Source organism: Alosa sapidissima, chromosome 8 (assembly GCF_018492685.1).
Source record: "Alosa sapidissima isolate fAloSap1 chromosome 8, fAloSap1.pri, whole genome shotgun sequence".
NCBI classification, from domain to species: domain Eukaryota; kingdom Metazoa; phylum Chordata; class Actinopteri; order Clupeiformes; family Clupeidae; genus Alosa; species Alosa sapidissima.
The window spans coordinates 37,354,309-37,372,557 of record NC_055964.1 but is presented as its reverse complement, the minus strand read 5'-3'; the positions used below and the strand labels follow the sequence as shown (position 1 = coordinate 37,372,557).

Sequence of the window (18,249 nt, the reverse complement as noted above, 5' to 3'; positions counted from 1 at the left end):
ACCGACTGCCCCGAGCACAAGCAGGGCGACGGAGTGTGTGACCCCGAGTGCAACTCGGAGAACTTCTACTACGACTACGACGACTGCTGCAACCCCAACGTCACAGACGTCACAAAGACCTGCTTCAACCCCGCCTCACCTCTCAGGTAAACACACCTGCTCACACACACATGCTCACACACACCTGCTCACACACACATGCTCACACACACCTACTCACACACACATGCTCACACACACATGCTCACACACACATGCTCACACACACATGCTCACACACACCTGCTCACACACACATGCTCACACACCTGCTCACACACACCTGCTCACACACACATGCTCACACACACCTGCTCACACACACATGCTCACACACACCTGCTCACACACACCTGCTCACACACACATGCTCACACACACCTGCTCACACACACCTGCTCACACACACCTGCTCACACACACCTGCTCACACACATTCATCTCCACTACTGTCTGAGAGGAGAGGAGGAGAGGGGAGGGAGCAGAGGAGAGGGGAGGAGAGGGGAGGAGAGGGGGGGGAGCAGAGGAGAGAGGAGGAGAGGAGAGGGGAGGGGAGCAGAGGAGAGAGGAGGAGAGGAGAGGGGAGGGGAGGAGAGGAGAGAGGAGGAGAGGAGAGGGGAGGGGAGCAGAGGAGAGAGGAGGAGAGGAGAGGAGAGGAGAGGAGAGAGGAGGGGAGGAGAGGAGAGGAGAGGAGAGGGGAGAGGAGGAGAGGGGAGGGGAGAGGAGGAGAGAGGAGGAGAGGAGAGGAGAGGAGAGGGGGAGAGGAGGAGAGGAGAGGAGAGGAGAGGAGAGAGGGGGGGGGAGAGGAGAGGAGAGGAGAGGAGAGGAGAGGGGGGGGGAGGAGAGGAGAGGGGAGGAGAGGAGAGGAGAGGAGAGGGGGGGGAGGAGAGGGGAGGAGAGGAGAGGAGAGGGGAGGAGAGGAGAGGAGAGGAGAGGGGGGGGAGGAGAGGAGAGGGGAGGAGAGGAGAGGAGAGGAGAGGAGAGGAGAGGAGGAGAGAGGAGGGGAGGAGAGGAGAGGAGAGGAGAGGGGAGAGGAGGAGAGGGGAGGGGAGAGGAGGAGAGCAGAGGAGAGGAGAGGAGAGGAGAGGGGAGAGGAGGAGAGGAGAGGAGAGGAGAGGAGAGGGGGGGGAGAGGAGAGGAGAGGAGAGGAGAGGAGAGAGGAGGGGAGGAGAGGGGAGGGGAGGAGAGGAGAGAGGAGGAGAGGAGAGGGGAGGGGAGGAGAGGAGAGAGGAGGAGAGGAGAGGAGAGGAGAGGAGAGGAGAGGAGAGGAGAGAGGAGGGGAGGAGAGGAGAGGAGAGGGGAGAGGAGGAGAGGGGAGGGGAGAGGAGGAGAGCAGAGGAGAGGAGAGGAGAGGAGAGGGGAGAGGAGGAGAGGAGAGGAGAGGAGAGGGGGGGGAGAGGAGAGGAGAGGAGAGGAGAGGAGAGGGGGGGGAGGAGAGGAGAGGGGAGGAGAGGAGAGGAGAGGGGAGGAGAGGAGAGGAGAGGAGAGGGGGGGAGGAGAGGAGAGGGGAGGAGAGGAGAGGAGAGGGGAGGAGAGGAGAGCAGAGGAGAGAGGAGGAGAGGAGAGGGGAGGGGAGGAGAGGAGAGAGGAGGAGAGGAGAGGGGAGGGGAGCAGAGGAGAGAGGAGGAAAGGGGAGGAGAGGGGGGGGAGCAGAGGAGAGAGGAGGAGAGGAGAGGGGAGGGGAGCAGAGGAGAGAGGAGGAGAGGAGAGGGGAGGAGCGGAGAGAGGAGGAGAGGAGAGGGGAGCAGAGGAGAGAGGAGGAGAGGAGAGGGGAGGGGAGGAGAGGACAGGAGAGGAGAGGAGAGAGGAGGGGAGGAGAGGAGAGGAGAGGAGAGGGGAGAGGAGGAGAGGGGAGGGGAGAGGAGGAGAGAGGAGGAGAGGAGAGGAGAGGAGAGGGGAGAGGAGGAGAGGAGAGGAGAGGAGAGGAGAGGGGGGGGAGAGGAGAGGAGAGGGGAGGAGAGGAGAGGAGAGGAGAGGAGAGGGGGGGGAGGAGAGGAGAGGGGAGGAGAGGAGAGGAGAGGGGAGGAGAGGAGAGGGGAGGAGAGGAGAGGAGAGGAGAGGGGGGGGAGGAGAGGAGAGGGGAGGAGAGGAGAGGAGAGGAGAGGAGAGGAGAGAGGAGGGGAGGAGAGGAGAGGAGAGGGGAGAGGAGGAGAGGGGAGGGGAGAGGAGGAGAGCAGAGGAGAGGAGAGGAGAGGAGAGGGGAGAGGAGGAGAGGAGAGGAGAGGAGAGGAGAGGAGAGGAGAGCAGGGGGGGAGAAGAGGGGATATGATTGGCTGGAGTAGAGACAGCACATATGCACAGTTGGACTTATTATACATCATATATTGGTTATAGATGGTGTTATTATACATCATATATTGGTTATAGGTGGTGTTATTATACATCATATATTGGTTATAGATGGTGTTATTATACATTATATATTGGTTATACAGGGCTTAAAATTCATTTTTCAAAATGGGGGGGAATTCCCCCCTTAGGTTATTCATGTAGGGGGGATTTACACAATTGGGGGGGGGGGGGGGGGGGGGGGTTGATTCTAAAACCAAGTCAAGAATTGCGATTTCGATACTTTTCTAAAAATGTGTTTGATTTGGGGGCCCCCACCACCTTGACGTCATCAGTAATATTGAATATACTGGAGTGGGATCATTCACAACAGTGGCCATCCCAGATTCTGCTGGACTTCTATTTCATATATTTTTAAATTCATATAGAGTGTATTGAATGCTTCATATTGATGTTTAAACTATTACACTTAGGCATATCTTTAATGTGGTGTGTAGGTCTAATTGAGTGCACATTGGTGATGAGTAGGTGTAATTGAGTGCCTGTCACATTAAGAAATACGTGAGAGTAATTAGCCTCCCTTCAGCCTGACGGTTTTAGGCTAGTCGCTAGTGAATAAAAGTTGTGCATAGTGCATAAGGATATGTGGATGCAATTAATTATGTTTTCTATGTCATTAGATAAAATAAATGTTCAAAAAAGACGAGGACAATCTTTCTGGGATCAAGTGTTGACGTGACCTGAGCTAGCAGGAAGCAGGATAGTTACCAAGGAGCTCTTTCCAGATGTAAAAGTTTGCCGTGGTTGCGTAGCCTACTATGCGTAGCCTATTTGCGTAAGCGCAAAGTGGTTCTCTCTCTCTCTCTCTCTCTCTCTCTGTGTGTGTATGTGTGTGTGTCTGCGTCTGCATAAGGCTATGTTCAATTCAACTCGGTAGTTGATCCGTCCGGTCAATAGCACCGCATTCACACCACTTCATGATTAGATTAACGTCATCAGACAGGCTGTAAAAGTGTATCCGGGAATTTCTCGCATTATGATGGCTAGAGTTGCGGTACTTGAACAAATTATGCGCAATACCCGCAATCCTGCAGTGAAATTTAAGTCCTGTTATAGATGGTGTTATTATACGTTATATATTGGTTATATATTGGATATAGTTGGTGTTATTATACATTATATATTGGTTATAGTTGGTGTTATTATACGTTATATATTGGTTATATATTGGTTATATATTGATTATAGTTGGTTATACAGGGGTTTCTCACCCACTTGCTAGCTGTCAGTTGGTGCCTGTAGAGAGAGCAGTCGCCCCCGTGTAGACGTTTAGTGTAAATGCTCATAGCCGATCTCTCTGCTGGTCTCTCATAGCCGCTAACTGAGCTACGCTGCTGGTCTCTCATAGCCGCTAACTGAGCTACGCTGCTGGTCTCTCATAGCCGCTAACTGAGCTACGCTGCTGGTCTCTGTAGGTGTAAATGCTCATAGCCGCTAACTGAGCTACGCTGCTGGTCTCTCATAGCCGCTAACTGAGCTACGCTGCTGGTCTCTGTAGGTGTAAATGCTCATAGCCGCTAACTGAGCTACGCCGCTGGTCTCTCATAGCTGCTAACTGAGCTACGCCGCTGGTCTCTCATAGCCGCTAACTGAGCTACGCCGCTGGTCTCTGTAGGTGTACAGTGGGCAGTGCTTCGACTTGGCCAGCTTCCCTCGTGGTCCGCGCGCGGTATCACGCGGCATCACGCGACTTTAATTTTTATTTTTCCAGTGACGCTGCAATGACGCTGCAACAACCGGCAGAGGTCTCAAGTGAGCAGGGTGTTACTACAGACTTTAGCAGACTGGTTTAGAAATAATTGAATAGCCAGAAATATGCCTGCCCTGCCCTAATAAAGAAATATTTGGTTAACGGCGAATGAATCCCGTTTGCAGCCGTAGAAGAAACGCAGGACAAATGAAACATTCTGGTTTTCTCCGAGTGCAATGATGATAGACAGACATCATTTAGACAAAATATAGAGCATATTAACCTGCGTTGCTCAGCCAAATGCCTTCTTGTTACGTCCTGGTATCACGGAGTTACAGGCGATAAGCGATTTTTGATGGTCACAAGTTTACTTCATTAGCGTTTATTTTTTTGATTATTAAAGAGTGTTTTTTATTTAAAGGCTTGGCTTCGTGCTTATTCAGAAGAGCATTTAGTGCTCTCCCCAATCCCAGAAGTTCACATTGCATGTTTGTTTGTAATGGATGCAACCGCGAGATACGCTTGTCATAGGCGCCGATACCGTGGATGCTTCGTCTCTCGAGCACCCACGGAAAACATTGAGCACCCACGTGTGCCAGCTTACAGTCCCGGCTAAATTTACATTCATTTAAAATCAAACATCGCAGTTTATGTTAAATTCAGCATCTCTCATAATGTGATTGGATATGTTGCTGTCAATTCCCTACTCCATATACTAACCACCAATGAGAGCGTCTCTCGTATGAAAATTCCTGACACTTCCCACCTGAAGAATTAACGCAAGGCTTTGTCGGGTCTTCAGCCCCGAATGTTTAAAATGTATATAGCCCTGAATATCATTTTAAAAGTAGTCTGACAAAGCTTATCGTTTTGTGACACAGCTAAACACTGGTACCTCATAGAACGTCTATAACATGGCCTAGGTGGTCGCAACTCACAAAAGTAAAGCAGATAGAAAGAACTCACGCAAATCTAGCCTACAACACACAGACAGCTTCATGCGCAGGGGAGAGAGCGCGCGCACTGTGCTTTATGATTGTTGCCTTCTGATGGTATCTTGCTAATTCACTGAACTGCATTAGGTGACACAAATGGTATTGCCTTTATCTTATAACTCCTTGTCTGAGCGACTACCAGGCCTATGGTTTTTAAAAGTCAGATGTTCCCTGACAAAGACATTCGAAAATTAAGAATGTTTATTGACTTGAAAAATACACTAATTTTTGCAAACTCCCTTCTAGTGTTAATTTTGTCACCTATTTTTAATTTAGTCTTAGTCTTAGTCTTGTGACGAAATGTCCTTTTTAGTCTTTGTCATATTTAGTCATTCAAATATCATTTTTGTTAGTCAAGTTTTAGTCGACTAAAAGTCTCGTCATTTTAGTCTAGTTTTAGTCAAAAGAAAACTAAAGGTATCTTAGTCTTAGTCAGTTTTAGTCAACACATTTTAGTCTTTTTTTTTATAACAAATTATTTCTGATTACCATTTGAGTCAAATAGTGTTTCACACATCTCAATTTTCCAACAATATTGTGTGTCCACAGGGCTACTCGTCTGTTTTAATTACTCATTCTGATCTTTGCTTATTGTGTCAGAAGACGAGATTGTGTCATGTAAACTCTACTGATACATTCTCTATTATCTCCAAAATGTGCCCATTCTATAGGCTGGCCAAGTGCGTAATTCTGCGGCATAAAGCAGATGTATTTGTTTATTGTACAGAAAAATAAAAATAACCTGTCAAGCAGTCAATTGACTACATTGCACTCAATAAGTAGGGCAAATTACGAAACCAAAACGTAGGTCATAGTTGTCTAAGCCTCTGCTGTAAGGCCAAACCCATAAACAAAGACGCATTGATATCTGCAATAGAGTTTTTTTTGGCGAAACAAGCTCACAGCCGAACGAGTCATAGCACTGAAGGGAGAGGCAACTAGCATGTGATCTCCCCACGGGCCAATGGATGTACAAGTTTTCTCCTGTGCCTACGATATTTAATCCAGTGTTTTGTCAAGTTGCAAAATGCTATTTCTTTTTAACGAATTTTTATGATAGTATGAAGTACTTTTTGTATAGGGTACTATCTTAATAGCTTTATACTCAATACTTGACCAATGGCTATTGCATCTGTCTATTGAAAGTGAAAATGTGGCATGTGATCTACTGTGTTGGCTTCATAAAATAAAATAAACAGATTGCTAATGGCCTACAAGCTGATCTGGGGTGCGTTTCCCGTACAACTACGGAGGTTAGCTTTTTACTAACAGGATGCATCGTTCAACTAACCAACATGTAAGTTACGACTGTTTCCCAAAACTGTCGTACTTACATAGTACTGTAAGTTTGGACCATGATAGTTTCCAAACGTCAGTAGTCTGGACTAAGGTGGTTAATGACGTTTAGTAGCACGTGAACGGGCACCTGCACATACTTCTGTGGCGCATTGCGTTAAGGCCGGCAGATGACAGCCGCCGTTGCACAGCAGTTATCAGTCCCCTGTCCAAGAGTTCGAATCTGGGTTAAGATTTTGACAACAATATTGACATCGTTGTTTACCTAAGTTTATCTTTTGTGCAGATCATATTATCAAAATAAGAATCAGCCTTCTTGGCTTGGTTTGCGTAAACTAACAAGGACCCCCCCCCCCCCCCCACTCCATGAAAATCAAAGGCTACATATTCTCAGCTGACTCGTCAAAAAGTGCGCACCACCTTATTATTATCTGCAGGTGTGTGACTTTTACTTACGTGCACATGGCTGCAAATTGACTTTTAATTTATGTATTTTCTGCCTTGGGCATTTTAAAATATGGATGTATGGTGGTTAGAAGTGTAAATATCAATTAGAAACCTAAATATATTTAGAATTATTAATTTGCAAACAAATAACTGGCATCAGTGACGTCTTTGACATGAAGATCCCTGGAACTATGCTTCTACTAGCATTCTACCACAGGTCGAGAGGTGTAGTTGTAACCACACAACTTTACGATAGTGGTTGCGAACGTTTGTTGCTACTATGGTTTTGGGAAACACTAACGTAGTGTAACGATGCATTGGACTATGTAAGTTCCAAATATGAATGTAATTCTGCGGCATAAAGCAGATGTATTTGTTTATTGTACAGAAAAATAAAAATGACATGTCAAACAGTCAATTGACTACTGTACATTGCAGTCAAGAAGTAGGGCAAATTAATTTACGAAACCAATACGTGGGTCATACTGTAGTTGTCTAAGCCTCTATAGCGTAGCCTGTTAAAAACGTCGCAGAAGCCTACCCAAGGCTACAGATTAATTCTGAACAGTTATTTCTCTACCGGCTCAATTATCACACCACTGTTTTGATTTGCGTAGCTGCGTTACAGCCAACACTGACAATAATGTAGACAGCAAATTTCTATTTCTATTTCCATTACCACCGTGTAGTCGAGCCTTAAGCCATACCCAAGTAGCCTAAATCGAGGTAAATCGAGCTTTTTCAGAAGGGGCGGCAGGCAGAGCGATGTACAGTGGCAGAGCGACGCACAGTGGCTGAAAGTGGTACTAAAGCTTCACGCAGCTTCACGCCTCGTAATGCGCGACTGAAGTGGCCATTTGAAAGCGATGCCCACTGTAAATGCTCATAGCCGCTAACTGAGCTACGCTGCTGGTCTCTCATAGCCGCTAACTGAGCTACGCTGCTGGTCTCTGTAGGTGTAAATGCTCATAGTCGCTAACTGTTCTACGCTGCTGTTGCCTTAGCTACACTGCTGTTCTCTGTTCTACGCTGCTGTTCCCGGTTCTACTCTGCGGTTCCTTGAGCTACGCCATGGTTCCCAGTTCTACTCTGCGGTTCCCTGAGCTCAGCGTCTGTCTGGTCCAGTTCTCTCGGGCCTCACAGAACCAGAACCACAGCAACCCCTGTGCCAGACACACACACACACACACACACAGCAACCCCTGTGCTGGCCTGATTTCACACACACACACACACACACACACACAGCAACCCCTGTGCTGGCCTGATTTCACACACAAACACACACACACACACACAGCAACCCCTGTGCTGGCCTGATTTCACACACACACACACACACACACACACACACACACACACACACACAGCAACCCTTGTGCTGGCCTGATTTCACACACACACACACACACGCACACACACACACACACACACACACAGCAACCCCTGTGCTGGCCTGATTTCACACACAAACACACACACACACACACAGCAACCCCTGTGCTGGCCTGATTTCACACACACACACACACACACACACACACACACACACACACACACACACACAGCAACCCCTGTGCTGGCCTGATTTCACACACACACACACACACACAGCAACCCCTGTGCCACACACACACACACAGCAACCCCTGTGCTGGCCTGATTTCACACACACACACACACACACACACACACACACAGCAACCCCTGTGCTGGCCTGATTTAACACACACACACACACACACACACAGCAACCCCTGTGCTGGCCTGATTTCACACACACACACACACACACACACACACACACACACACACACAGCAACCCCTGTGCTGGCCTGATTTCACACACAAACACACACACACACACACACTGCAACCCCTGTGCTGGCCTGATTTCACACACACACACACACACACACACACACACACACACACAGCAACCCCTGTGCTGGCCTGATTTCACACACACACACACAGCAACCCCTGTGCTGGCCTGATTTCACACACACACACACACACACACACACACACACAGCAACCCCTGTGCTGGCCTGATTTCACACACACACACACACACAGACACACACACACACACACACACACACACACACACACACACACACACACAGCAACCCCTGTGCTGGCCTGATTTCACACACACACACACACACACACACACACACACACACACACACACACACACACACAGCAACCCCTGTGCTGGCCTGATTTCACACACAAACACACACACACACACACACACACAGCAACCCCTGTGCTGGCCTGATTTCACACACACACACACACACACACACACACACACACACACACACACACACACAGCAACCCCTGTGCTGGCCTGATTTCACACACACACACACAGCAACCCCTGTGCTGGCCTGATTTCACACACACACACACACACACACACACACACACACACACACACACAGCAACCCCTGTGCTGGCCTGATTTCACACACACACAGACACACACACACACACACACACACACACACACAGCAACCCCTGTGCTGGCCTGATTTCACACACACACACACACACACACACACACACAGCAACCCCTGTGCTGGGCTGATTTAACACACACACACACACACACACACACACAGCAACCCCTGTGCTGGCCTGATTTCACACATACACACACACACACACACACAGCAACCCCTGTGCTGGCCTGATTTCACACACACACACACACACACACACACACACGCACACACAGAAACCCCTGTGCTGGCCTGATTTCACACACACACACACACACACACACACAAACACACACACACACACTAGAGTCCGAGCCCGTCGGGTCGGGTTCGGACAAATATTTAGATATTGTAGTCGGGTTCGGTTCGGGTTCGGACACATGGGGGCGATATGCATTGGAAGCTTTACATTTAAATTCCTCATTATGTTGGGTAACCCACAGGTCTGCTTTACATGATGCAAACGTTTGTTTTTTGAGAATAAAGTAAAATGTAAAAAAGACCTAGCCTAATAGCTTTCTTCCTGTGTGCAAGATTTGTTTGTCATGACAACGCATGTCAGGCATGCCGCCTGAAATGCACACGCGCTGTCACGTCTCACGACTACATAAACAAAGGTTATGCACATCGCACATATGCACATAAGCACAGTCTTGGGTGACGTTAAAAAAAGTTGTTAGCCTATTAGGAGAGTTTAAGATTATTTGCGTTGCATACTGTGGTAAAGACATAGGCTACCCGTAGGCTATAAGGTCGTCTCGTTCAACTGGATGAGGATTTCCTCGAGTTGCCCCAATTAACGTCGATGCTGCATATGGATCAGTGACAGAGGCACTGTAGTTTCAATGACTGTTGCAGTTCATTTTTAAGACTTTTCGTCAATGGTAAGACAAGAATTCTATTTCAATAGGCTATGCTTGCTTGGGCCTCTTGTGTTAATGTGCACTGTGTGTGACCTGCGTGTGTGCACGCTCATCTGATTCTGTAGACAATTTGTTGTGTGTTCCGTTTAATGGGCTAAAAAGACAGGCTATCCACAAACGTGAACGTTTAATCACTAGCATGGGAATAACTGAGGCATCATCTGCGTCGGGCTCGGGTCGGGCTCGGGTCGGGTTCGGACATAAAAATGAAAATGCCTGTCGGGTTCGGGGCGGGTTTGGACGCAACTCTGTCGGACGCGGGCCGGATTCGGACAGAAATTTGCGGCCCGATCCGCACTCTAACACACACACACACAGCAATCCCTGTGCTGGCCTGATTTCACACACACACACACACACACAGCAACCCCTGTGCCACACACACACACACACAGCAACCCCTGTGCTGGCCTGATTTCACACACACACACACACACACACACACACACACACACACACAGCAACCCCTGTGCTGGCCTGATTTAACACACACACACACACACACACACACAGCAACCCCTGTGATGGCCTGATTTCACACACACACACACACACACACACACACACACACAGCAACCCCTGTGCTGGCCTGATTTCAGCGTCAGTGATCCGGTTCCTGTCAGGTCGGCATGGAGACCAGGCCTGGGCCGGTGTGGGGCTAAGTGCTCTCCAGAGCAGCGGCGAGGCAGATTTCTGGCATATTTGTGCTTTGTGGTGTGTGTGTGTGTGTGTGTGTGTGTGTGTGTGTGTGTGTGTGTGTGGTATGTATGAAGGCATTGGAGCGCAAGTGGGAATGGAAACTTTGCTCATCCCAAGGGAACGGAGGCAAATGGCCATCTCAGTTCAGAGCCTGGGGGTCCACAGCACACACACACACACACACACACACACACAAGCACACACACACACACACACAAACACACACACACACACACACACACACACACAAGCACACACACACACACACACACACACACACCACACTGGCCCTCAGCCTGGGGGTCCACAGCACACACACACACACACACACACAAGCACACACACACACACTCACACACACACACACACACACACACACACACACTGGCCCTTAGCCTGGGGGTCCACAGCACACACACACACACACACACACACAAGCACACACACACACACACACACACACACACACACACACACACACACCACACTGGCCCTCAGCCTGGGGGTCCACAGCACACACACACACACACACACAAGCACACACACACACACATACACACACACCACACTGGCCTTCAGTCTGGGGGTCCACAGCACACACACACACACACACACACACTCAGCACACTGGCCCTTAGTCTGGGGGCTCCACAGCACACACACACACACACACACACACACTGGACCTTTGGGGACATGCTCTCCAGGATACCCAGCAGCTCAGCTATGACTGTCTCTCTCGTTTTATGTGTGTGTGTGTGTGTGTGTAAGGCTTCAGGAGTAGCAGTTCCAGTGCATGCTGGTATGAGCGTGTGTGTGTGTGTGTGTGTGTGAGAGGCTTCAGCAGTGGTCGAGTGTGTGTGTGTGTGTGTGTGTGTGTGTGTGTGTGTGTGAGGCTTCAGGAGTGGTCAGTTCCAGTGTAGGCTGGTATGTGAGATAACCCGACTGTATTTAGGTCAGTACAGTGAGTTACGCAGGTTTCACAAAACAATTCTCTGCTCTCTAGCGGAGCACCTGTGTGTGTGTGTGTGTGTGTGTGTGTGTGTGTGTGTGTGTGAATAGGAGAGCGAAGCACCAGTGGCTTAAGCCAGCGTAACTTGTGGCTTGTTTTGATTTGATCATGCTCTGTCTGGAAAGCCATGCTGAAGGCAGTGTAACAACATCGGGTCACATTCCGCTCTGAGTGGACAGCTATGCGTGAACTATGCGAGTGTCAGGATCCAGTTTGGCCTCTGATCTGCTCTTCCATCCTTTGGTGCCTGTTACTTTAGCTTATTTCATTTGGGTATTATGGGATGTATGACATAATCAAGTTAGTACATTTTGGAGGCCTTTGTGTATTTGTCATGATAAGTGAGATAGAGGTGTTAAGAAACTATAGGCTGTCTCTGGGAGGTGGGGAGACGCTGCTGGTGTTTCTGTGTGTGTGAGCACTCGCCTGCTGCAATTATAACAACACCCAGCTGAGTTTGCAAAGGCCAACACTCAGGGCTGGATGTAGGGCTACACAGAAAGCACTAATAGGCTACTGAGTTTTTCTATGCAGTGAACGCTGTGCTTTGCCATATTGTGTGGAATTTACTAAGCTGTCACTTCATTAGGCTACGTAAACGTCGCTCATCACCGCCCGTCACTGCCGCTAATCGCGTGCTGCCCGCAGCTGAAGCACAAGCGCAGATGAACGGAACCGATTGCGACATTAAACAGAATCAAAGTTTAGCGATCATAGGCTACATGATAATACGATGTCAACAAGCAGCGACATACAGTAGCCCTAGTAGTTCTACTCCACTTAAAAAAAAAATACTAGAACTATTTACTGCACATAGACCAGGGCTATGCCTAGCAGATTGAGAAGTGGATGTCGTGAAAGTGAACAAACAATAGCCTATTAGAAAGGCAAACAAAAGTTGCTTTTGACATTGTAGCCTACAATGAAGAAAACTGACGCTCTGAATACTGAATCAGCCGTCTCTGAAAGTTTCTATAGCCTAATTTATGCATTTAACCGGAATTTGGATTTAAAGGTGTCATCTCATCGTTTTTTCATTAATTTTGCAGTGGTCTGTAGTGTTGATGAATGCCCTGTGAGCCGGTTCTGGTGAAAAAAATGCTGTCCTGCGTCTGTTTCATGCTGTTCTAGTTTGGTGGGGAAGGTGGGCGGGGAGGAACGACTGGATTTCGCCTCTAGTCATGAATATTAATGACATGCTAATGAATTCACCTCTGATTGGCTAACAGTACTGTGACGCTTCCTCCAGTGCGTCCTCATCCGATTCTGCCTGTGCTATGCTCCATATTCAACTTTACAGTGCTAAAACCTGGCTAAAACTCGAGTCAAAACTGTTGCACAAAATGTCTTCGGAGATACAACTTCATGTGTTTGATCCTAGTATTCGAGTAGGAAGAAGAACCGCTTCCTGATCGTTTGTCGGTGAACGTTGGTTTAATAGAATGGTAACAATTGCCTGTCAGCTTAAAATTTCTCCTAAAAGAGGTAAACGTTTGTGACAATCATCATCTTGCTTTCAAGTAATAAACAGTTGGAAACGTTTTAAAATAAAGACCTATTTCTTTACACAGTCAAAAGTCTTTGCAATCTTCCTAGTAGATATTTTACTTCACAACACAGGTAAGCACCCTAAATGCAGTTCAGCCACTGACCTAGCCTGCTAATGCTATCGGAATAGATAGTTATGGTTTGAATTCCATGATACTATCATTGAAAGACCACTTGGTCATAGCCCAATATATATATATAGATCTAAATGCAAACACACCTACCTAGCTATATTTTGCTGGAATTGTACCAGAATGCCTACAGAAGCAGAGAATGTGTGCTGCAAGACTTCTCCGGTAATGAGAACTATGGCTTTGATAGCCTGACATTGGCAGAGGTTAGCCTACTCAAGTTGTTTTCTGTCAGGTATGACAGAAAAAGTAGCCTACTATAGGAATCTTATAGTATTTTGGGACTAAATATTACAGTAATCTTATAGGAATACTATAGTATTTGGACATACTATAGGTACTATAAGACTACTATAGAAAAACTATAGCGGTTACTGGATATTATAGAGTTATTAGTAGTACTTCTACAGTATGTCCCAATTATTCCTATAATAATTATTCCTATAAGATTACTATAATATTTTGTCCCAAATACTATAAGATTCCTATACTACTTTTTCGTAAGGGGATTTCTCATGTGGTTAGAAAAATGGGCAACACCAGTGTACCCCTGTTGTCTGTATGACCCTGTACCTAGGATTAGAACCAGTCTGCCTTAGCATAATGTACTCCCTTCAAAATGCACTAAACATTTGACTATGACGACTATGGCCCTCTGTGAGACAGAAGATATGAAAGGTAAGATAAACCTTTAGCCTAAAAGGGACAAAAACTGATGCAACTCCTAAAACTAATATACAAAACAGGTCAATTTTCAATAAATAACTTTATTATATTTACATACAGCAGTGGTACTCAAAGTGTGGTCCGCAAGCTATCTCAAGTGTTCCACAAGTATATGTGGTAAAATATAATAGATGAGTTGTTTGCAATATTGAACCAACTTGTATGTAAATCCAAACAGTTCTGCAACACTGATGTAACCTATGCCAGTTTAAATCACATGAATCTTCTGACACCATAAGCAAGGTGAAAAGACAATAAGCAAGGTGGTTCAGTGAGAAGGCCTATTGTGTAATATAATGTTGAAGTAGCTCTACTGTTTTTTTTTTTTTTGCTAGGTGGTCCGTGAAACACTGACAAATAGTAATATTGCAGTCTATTAAAATAATGCAAACACAAAACAAGAACATCCAAACTATGCACAGAATTAACAATGTCCTCTTTTTGCCAGACGATGCAGACATCTGGCCTACAGATCCTTTGTAAGATGGTGCTGGGATTATTTAGGGAAAAAGGTCTGAGTTGTTTTGGCTTGTATTGTCCTGGGGATCCGAAGGGACAACACACAAAACACATTCGTTGGCTGTGATGATTCTATTACATTGCTCTTTGATTGCACTGGGCCATAGATGGAGCCATCAGGTGTTATTGTGGAGATGTCGCTTTCATCCTCCTCCTCCTCTTGATCAACCCGAGGTCTTCTAGCTGGCCTTGGATGAACAGGCTTGATGGCAGTAGAGGTAGCAGGCCCCCATGCCCATGGTGTATCCAAAGTGCTTGTATTAATACTCATACTTTTCATGAAGTATTCTGTTTGGGTACCTAAAGTAAATAAATGTGTATTACTGTCAAGTTACAAGATACTAATAGTACACAGGACATTCACTATCTCACACAAAACTGTACTGGCACAATGGAAACAAAAATATTTTAGTGACTGTGGTAAGCTGTATGATGTACTAAGTAGCACACCCACAAGAAGACATTCAGTAATATCAATTCTATCTGTTATGCAATTCATGGGTTTCATCAAGTCCATTTACACAGGTGTATTAATCAAGCACCATGCAGTCTGCATTCATAATCGAGGTGCTTGATTTTATACACCTGTGGAAAGTGACCTGATGAAACCCATGAATTGACTTTCCCAAACATTGACGAGCACATAAGAACCTGTATTAGCCTACTAGAAAAAGACTTCTAGAAACTAACTAGCACAACAATAAAAGTTAGATCACAAACCTTTGCTTCTAACGTGATGACCTAATGTAGGCTAGAAAGCTGTGTAGCCTGACATGAGGATGTGCTCTGGAAGACATAGAAAACACTAAGTAAACAGCAAGTAATCAAACAAAACATCATTGTAGGCCTACAAAGGCCAATGTAATAATGGCAAGAAGACATAAATTAGACTGAAGTGTAAATACCTGAGCTCTAGTGATAGCAACTTAGCCTAATAGTGCACGGGTATTGTGTTTTTGATTTTCCCTGTTTAGACTAGAACAATACCCGTACTTAGTTGAGCATAAGATATTGTTGCTAATATTATTATTTGTGGTTTAATGCTTAGGTTAGAAGATTATAGGTTCAACAAGCTAAATCTCTGGCTAGTGTGGTCAGTTTCTTATGAGTGTAGCTACACCAGGCACGTAACTGAAGCATTCCGTTCGCGTAATGTACTGCAACAATTAGCTTCCAATAGGCCTAATCAATGGAAGTAGCTACACCTGGCGTGTTAGTGGCCTGTAGGCTACGTTCGGGAAAATAGACCATTCCTCTAATGGATTTTACCAGAGCCCTTCCTATTAGACATTCTCTGATTTTACACGTCGCGAACAGAACACTTCAGTTACGTGCCTGGTGTAGCTTCCTGTAATATAGGCTAGCCTAAGCCTAGCTTGTACCCTTTTCATGCATGCTAACGTGAAGAATATGAACATGCTATTTTGTAACAGATGTTAGGTGGAAAAGTTTGTTTGCCTGTGAGCTGGTGGTCGATCATCATGACGGTACAGAACCAGGTTTTCAGAACATCGATGCAAAACCACTTTCTAACTGTAGGCAGTGAGTGTGGTCGAAATGATTGGAACACAGAACTAATGTTGCACTACTTCGGTGGTGGTGTTCCAACGATAAATCCGAACTATTTCTTCCTCAACTCATGTTTCTAAGGCAAGACATGCAACATTGATGTGTTATTGCCACAAATAACACAGGCATGATTTTTTTCCGCCATGTTAGCAACTTGCTGTTAGCTCCTACTAGCGCAGAGAGACAATCCCCTAGCCGCAAAATCTTCCAGTCTTCCTGTAGGCGGTCACAAGCCAAGGTGGGCAAGGCCATGAATAGTCAGTTTCCCTTCGGCGTCATTGGGAAGGGCTCTTTCTGATTCGCTTGTTTTTCCGTGTATTTTCCTTCATTGGCTAATGCGGGCAATGGGGGTAGAAGATCATTTTCACGTACAGCATGCATATGCAACTTGGAGTGAGCTATAGTATTTCGAAAGTAACAAGTATTAAACGGTTTGTCAGTGAATGAGACCTTTACGTTTTTTCACCGCAAAACAGACGTGTGCTGTTTTCATATATGGTGGAGCACCTAATCGCTATTAGCACTTCTCTGCGTGATAGCCTACTCCCACTTTTCCCTCGCCCTCCCATAAATTCATCAATGCATATGAAAATATGTTCCATGGTAGCATGTTCAAATGTATCATGAAAATTGTTCTTATATCTTTAGTTGAATATTGGATGTGAGAAGAAAAAAATGGATGTTCCATAACTGTGCATTTATATTAGTAGTCTGTGAAATTAATGTCCCACACTGTAGTTGGCATTATAGCATATGGCATTATAATTACACTGGCATTATAGTTTGATACTGCAGCTGAAGTTAGACTTGAAGAAGAATCTGTCTAATCACCGGTTCCATTTTTTTTAACAGCCATTTCATTATTGATAAGTTGGTTACATTTGTATATTAATATGTTCTATTAAAGAAAAGATAGAAAATAACTATTTGTGTGTGCTGTAAAATGGTTAGAAGAAATGAAATCGGAACCGGCCCAAAAATTGCAATCGGTGCATCTCTATCAAATAGACATGCCCGAACGTCCCCGCAGCGCAGCATCAAATAGACATGCCCGAACGTCCCCGCAGGATCAAATAGACATGCCCGAACGTCCCCGCAGCATCAAATAGACATGCCCGAACGTCCCCGCAGCGCAGCATCAAATAGACATGCCCGAACGTCTCCAGCATCAAATAGACATGCCCGAACGTCCCCGCAGTGCAGCATCAAATAGACATGCCCGAACGTCCCCGCAGCATCAAATAGACATGCCCGAACGTCCCCGCAGTGCAGCATCAAATAGACATGCCCGAATGTCCCCGCAGCATCAAATAGACATGCCCGAACGTCCCCGCAGCGCAGCATCAAATAGACATGCCCGAACGTCTCCAGCATTAAATAGACATGCCCGAACGTCCCCACAGTGCAGCATCAAATAGACATGCCCGAATGTCCCCGCAGCATCAAATAGACATGCCCGAACGTCCCCGCAGCGCAGCATCAAATATCATCGTACTGTATAATGCTGTAAGCAGTAAAAACTTTGAGGTGCGTGAGTGTGTTAGCCTGCTCTGGTCATAAATGATGACGTCAGCTGGCACCTCGTCCAGTCTGAGGTCACAGCAGCCCCTCTGGCACAGACACACACACACACACACACATACTGTACACACCCACACACACACATACATACACACAGACACACACACATACACACACACACACACACACACACACACACACACACTGTACACACACAGACACACACACACACACACACACACACACATACACACACACACACACACACACAC

The 18,249-nt window shown here is 46.4% G+C and overlaps 1 protein-coding gene across 1 annotated transcript in view; it reads left to right on the top strand.

The window, feature by feature from the left end:
* pappab (pregnancy-associated plasma protein A, pappalysin 1b) overlaps positions 1-18,249 on the top strand; it is a 140,347-nt gene that overhangs the window by 11,875 nt on the left and 110,223 nt on the right. Inside the window, exon 2 of the mRNA XM_042099741.1 lies at positions 16-146. Coding sequence (XP_041955675.1) covers positions 16-146 — 131 coding nt within the window. The remainder of the gene's footprint in view (positions 1-15; positions 147-18,249) is intronic.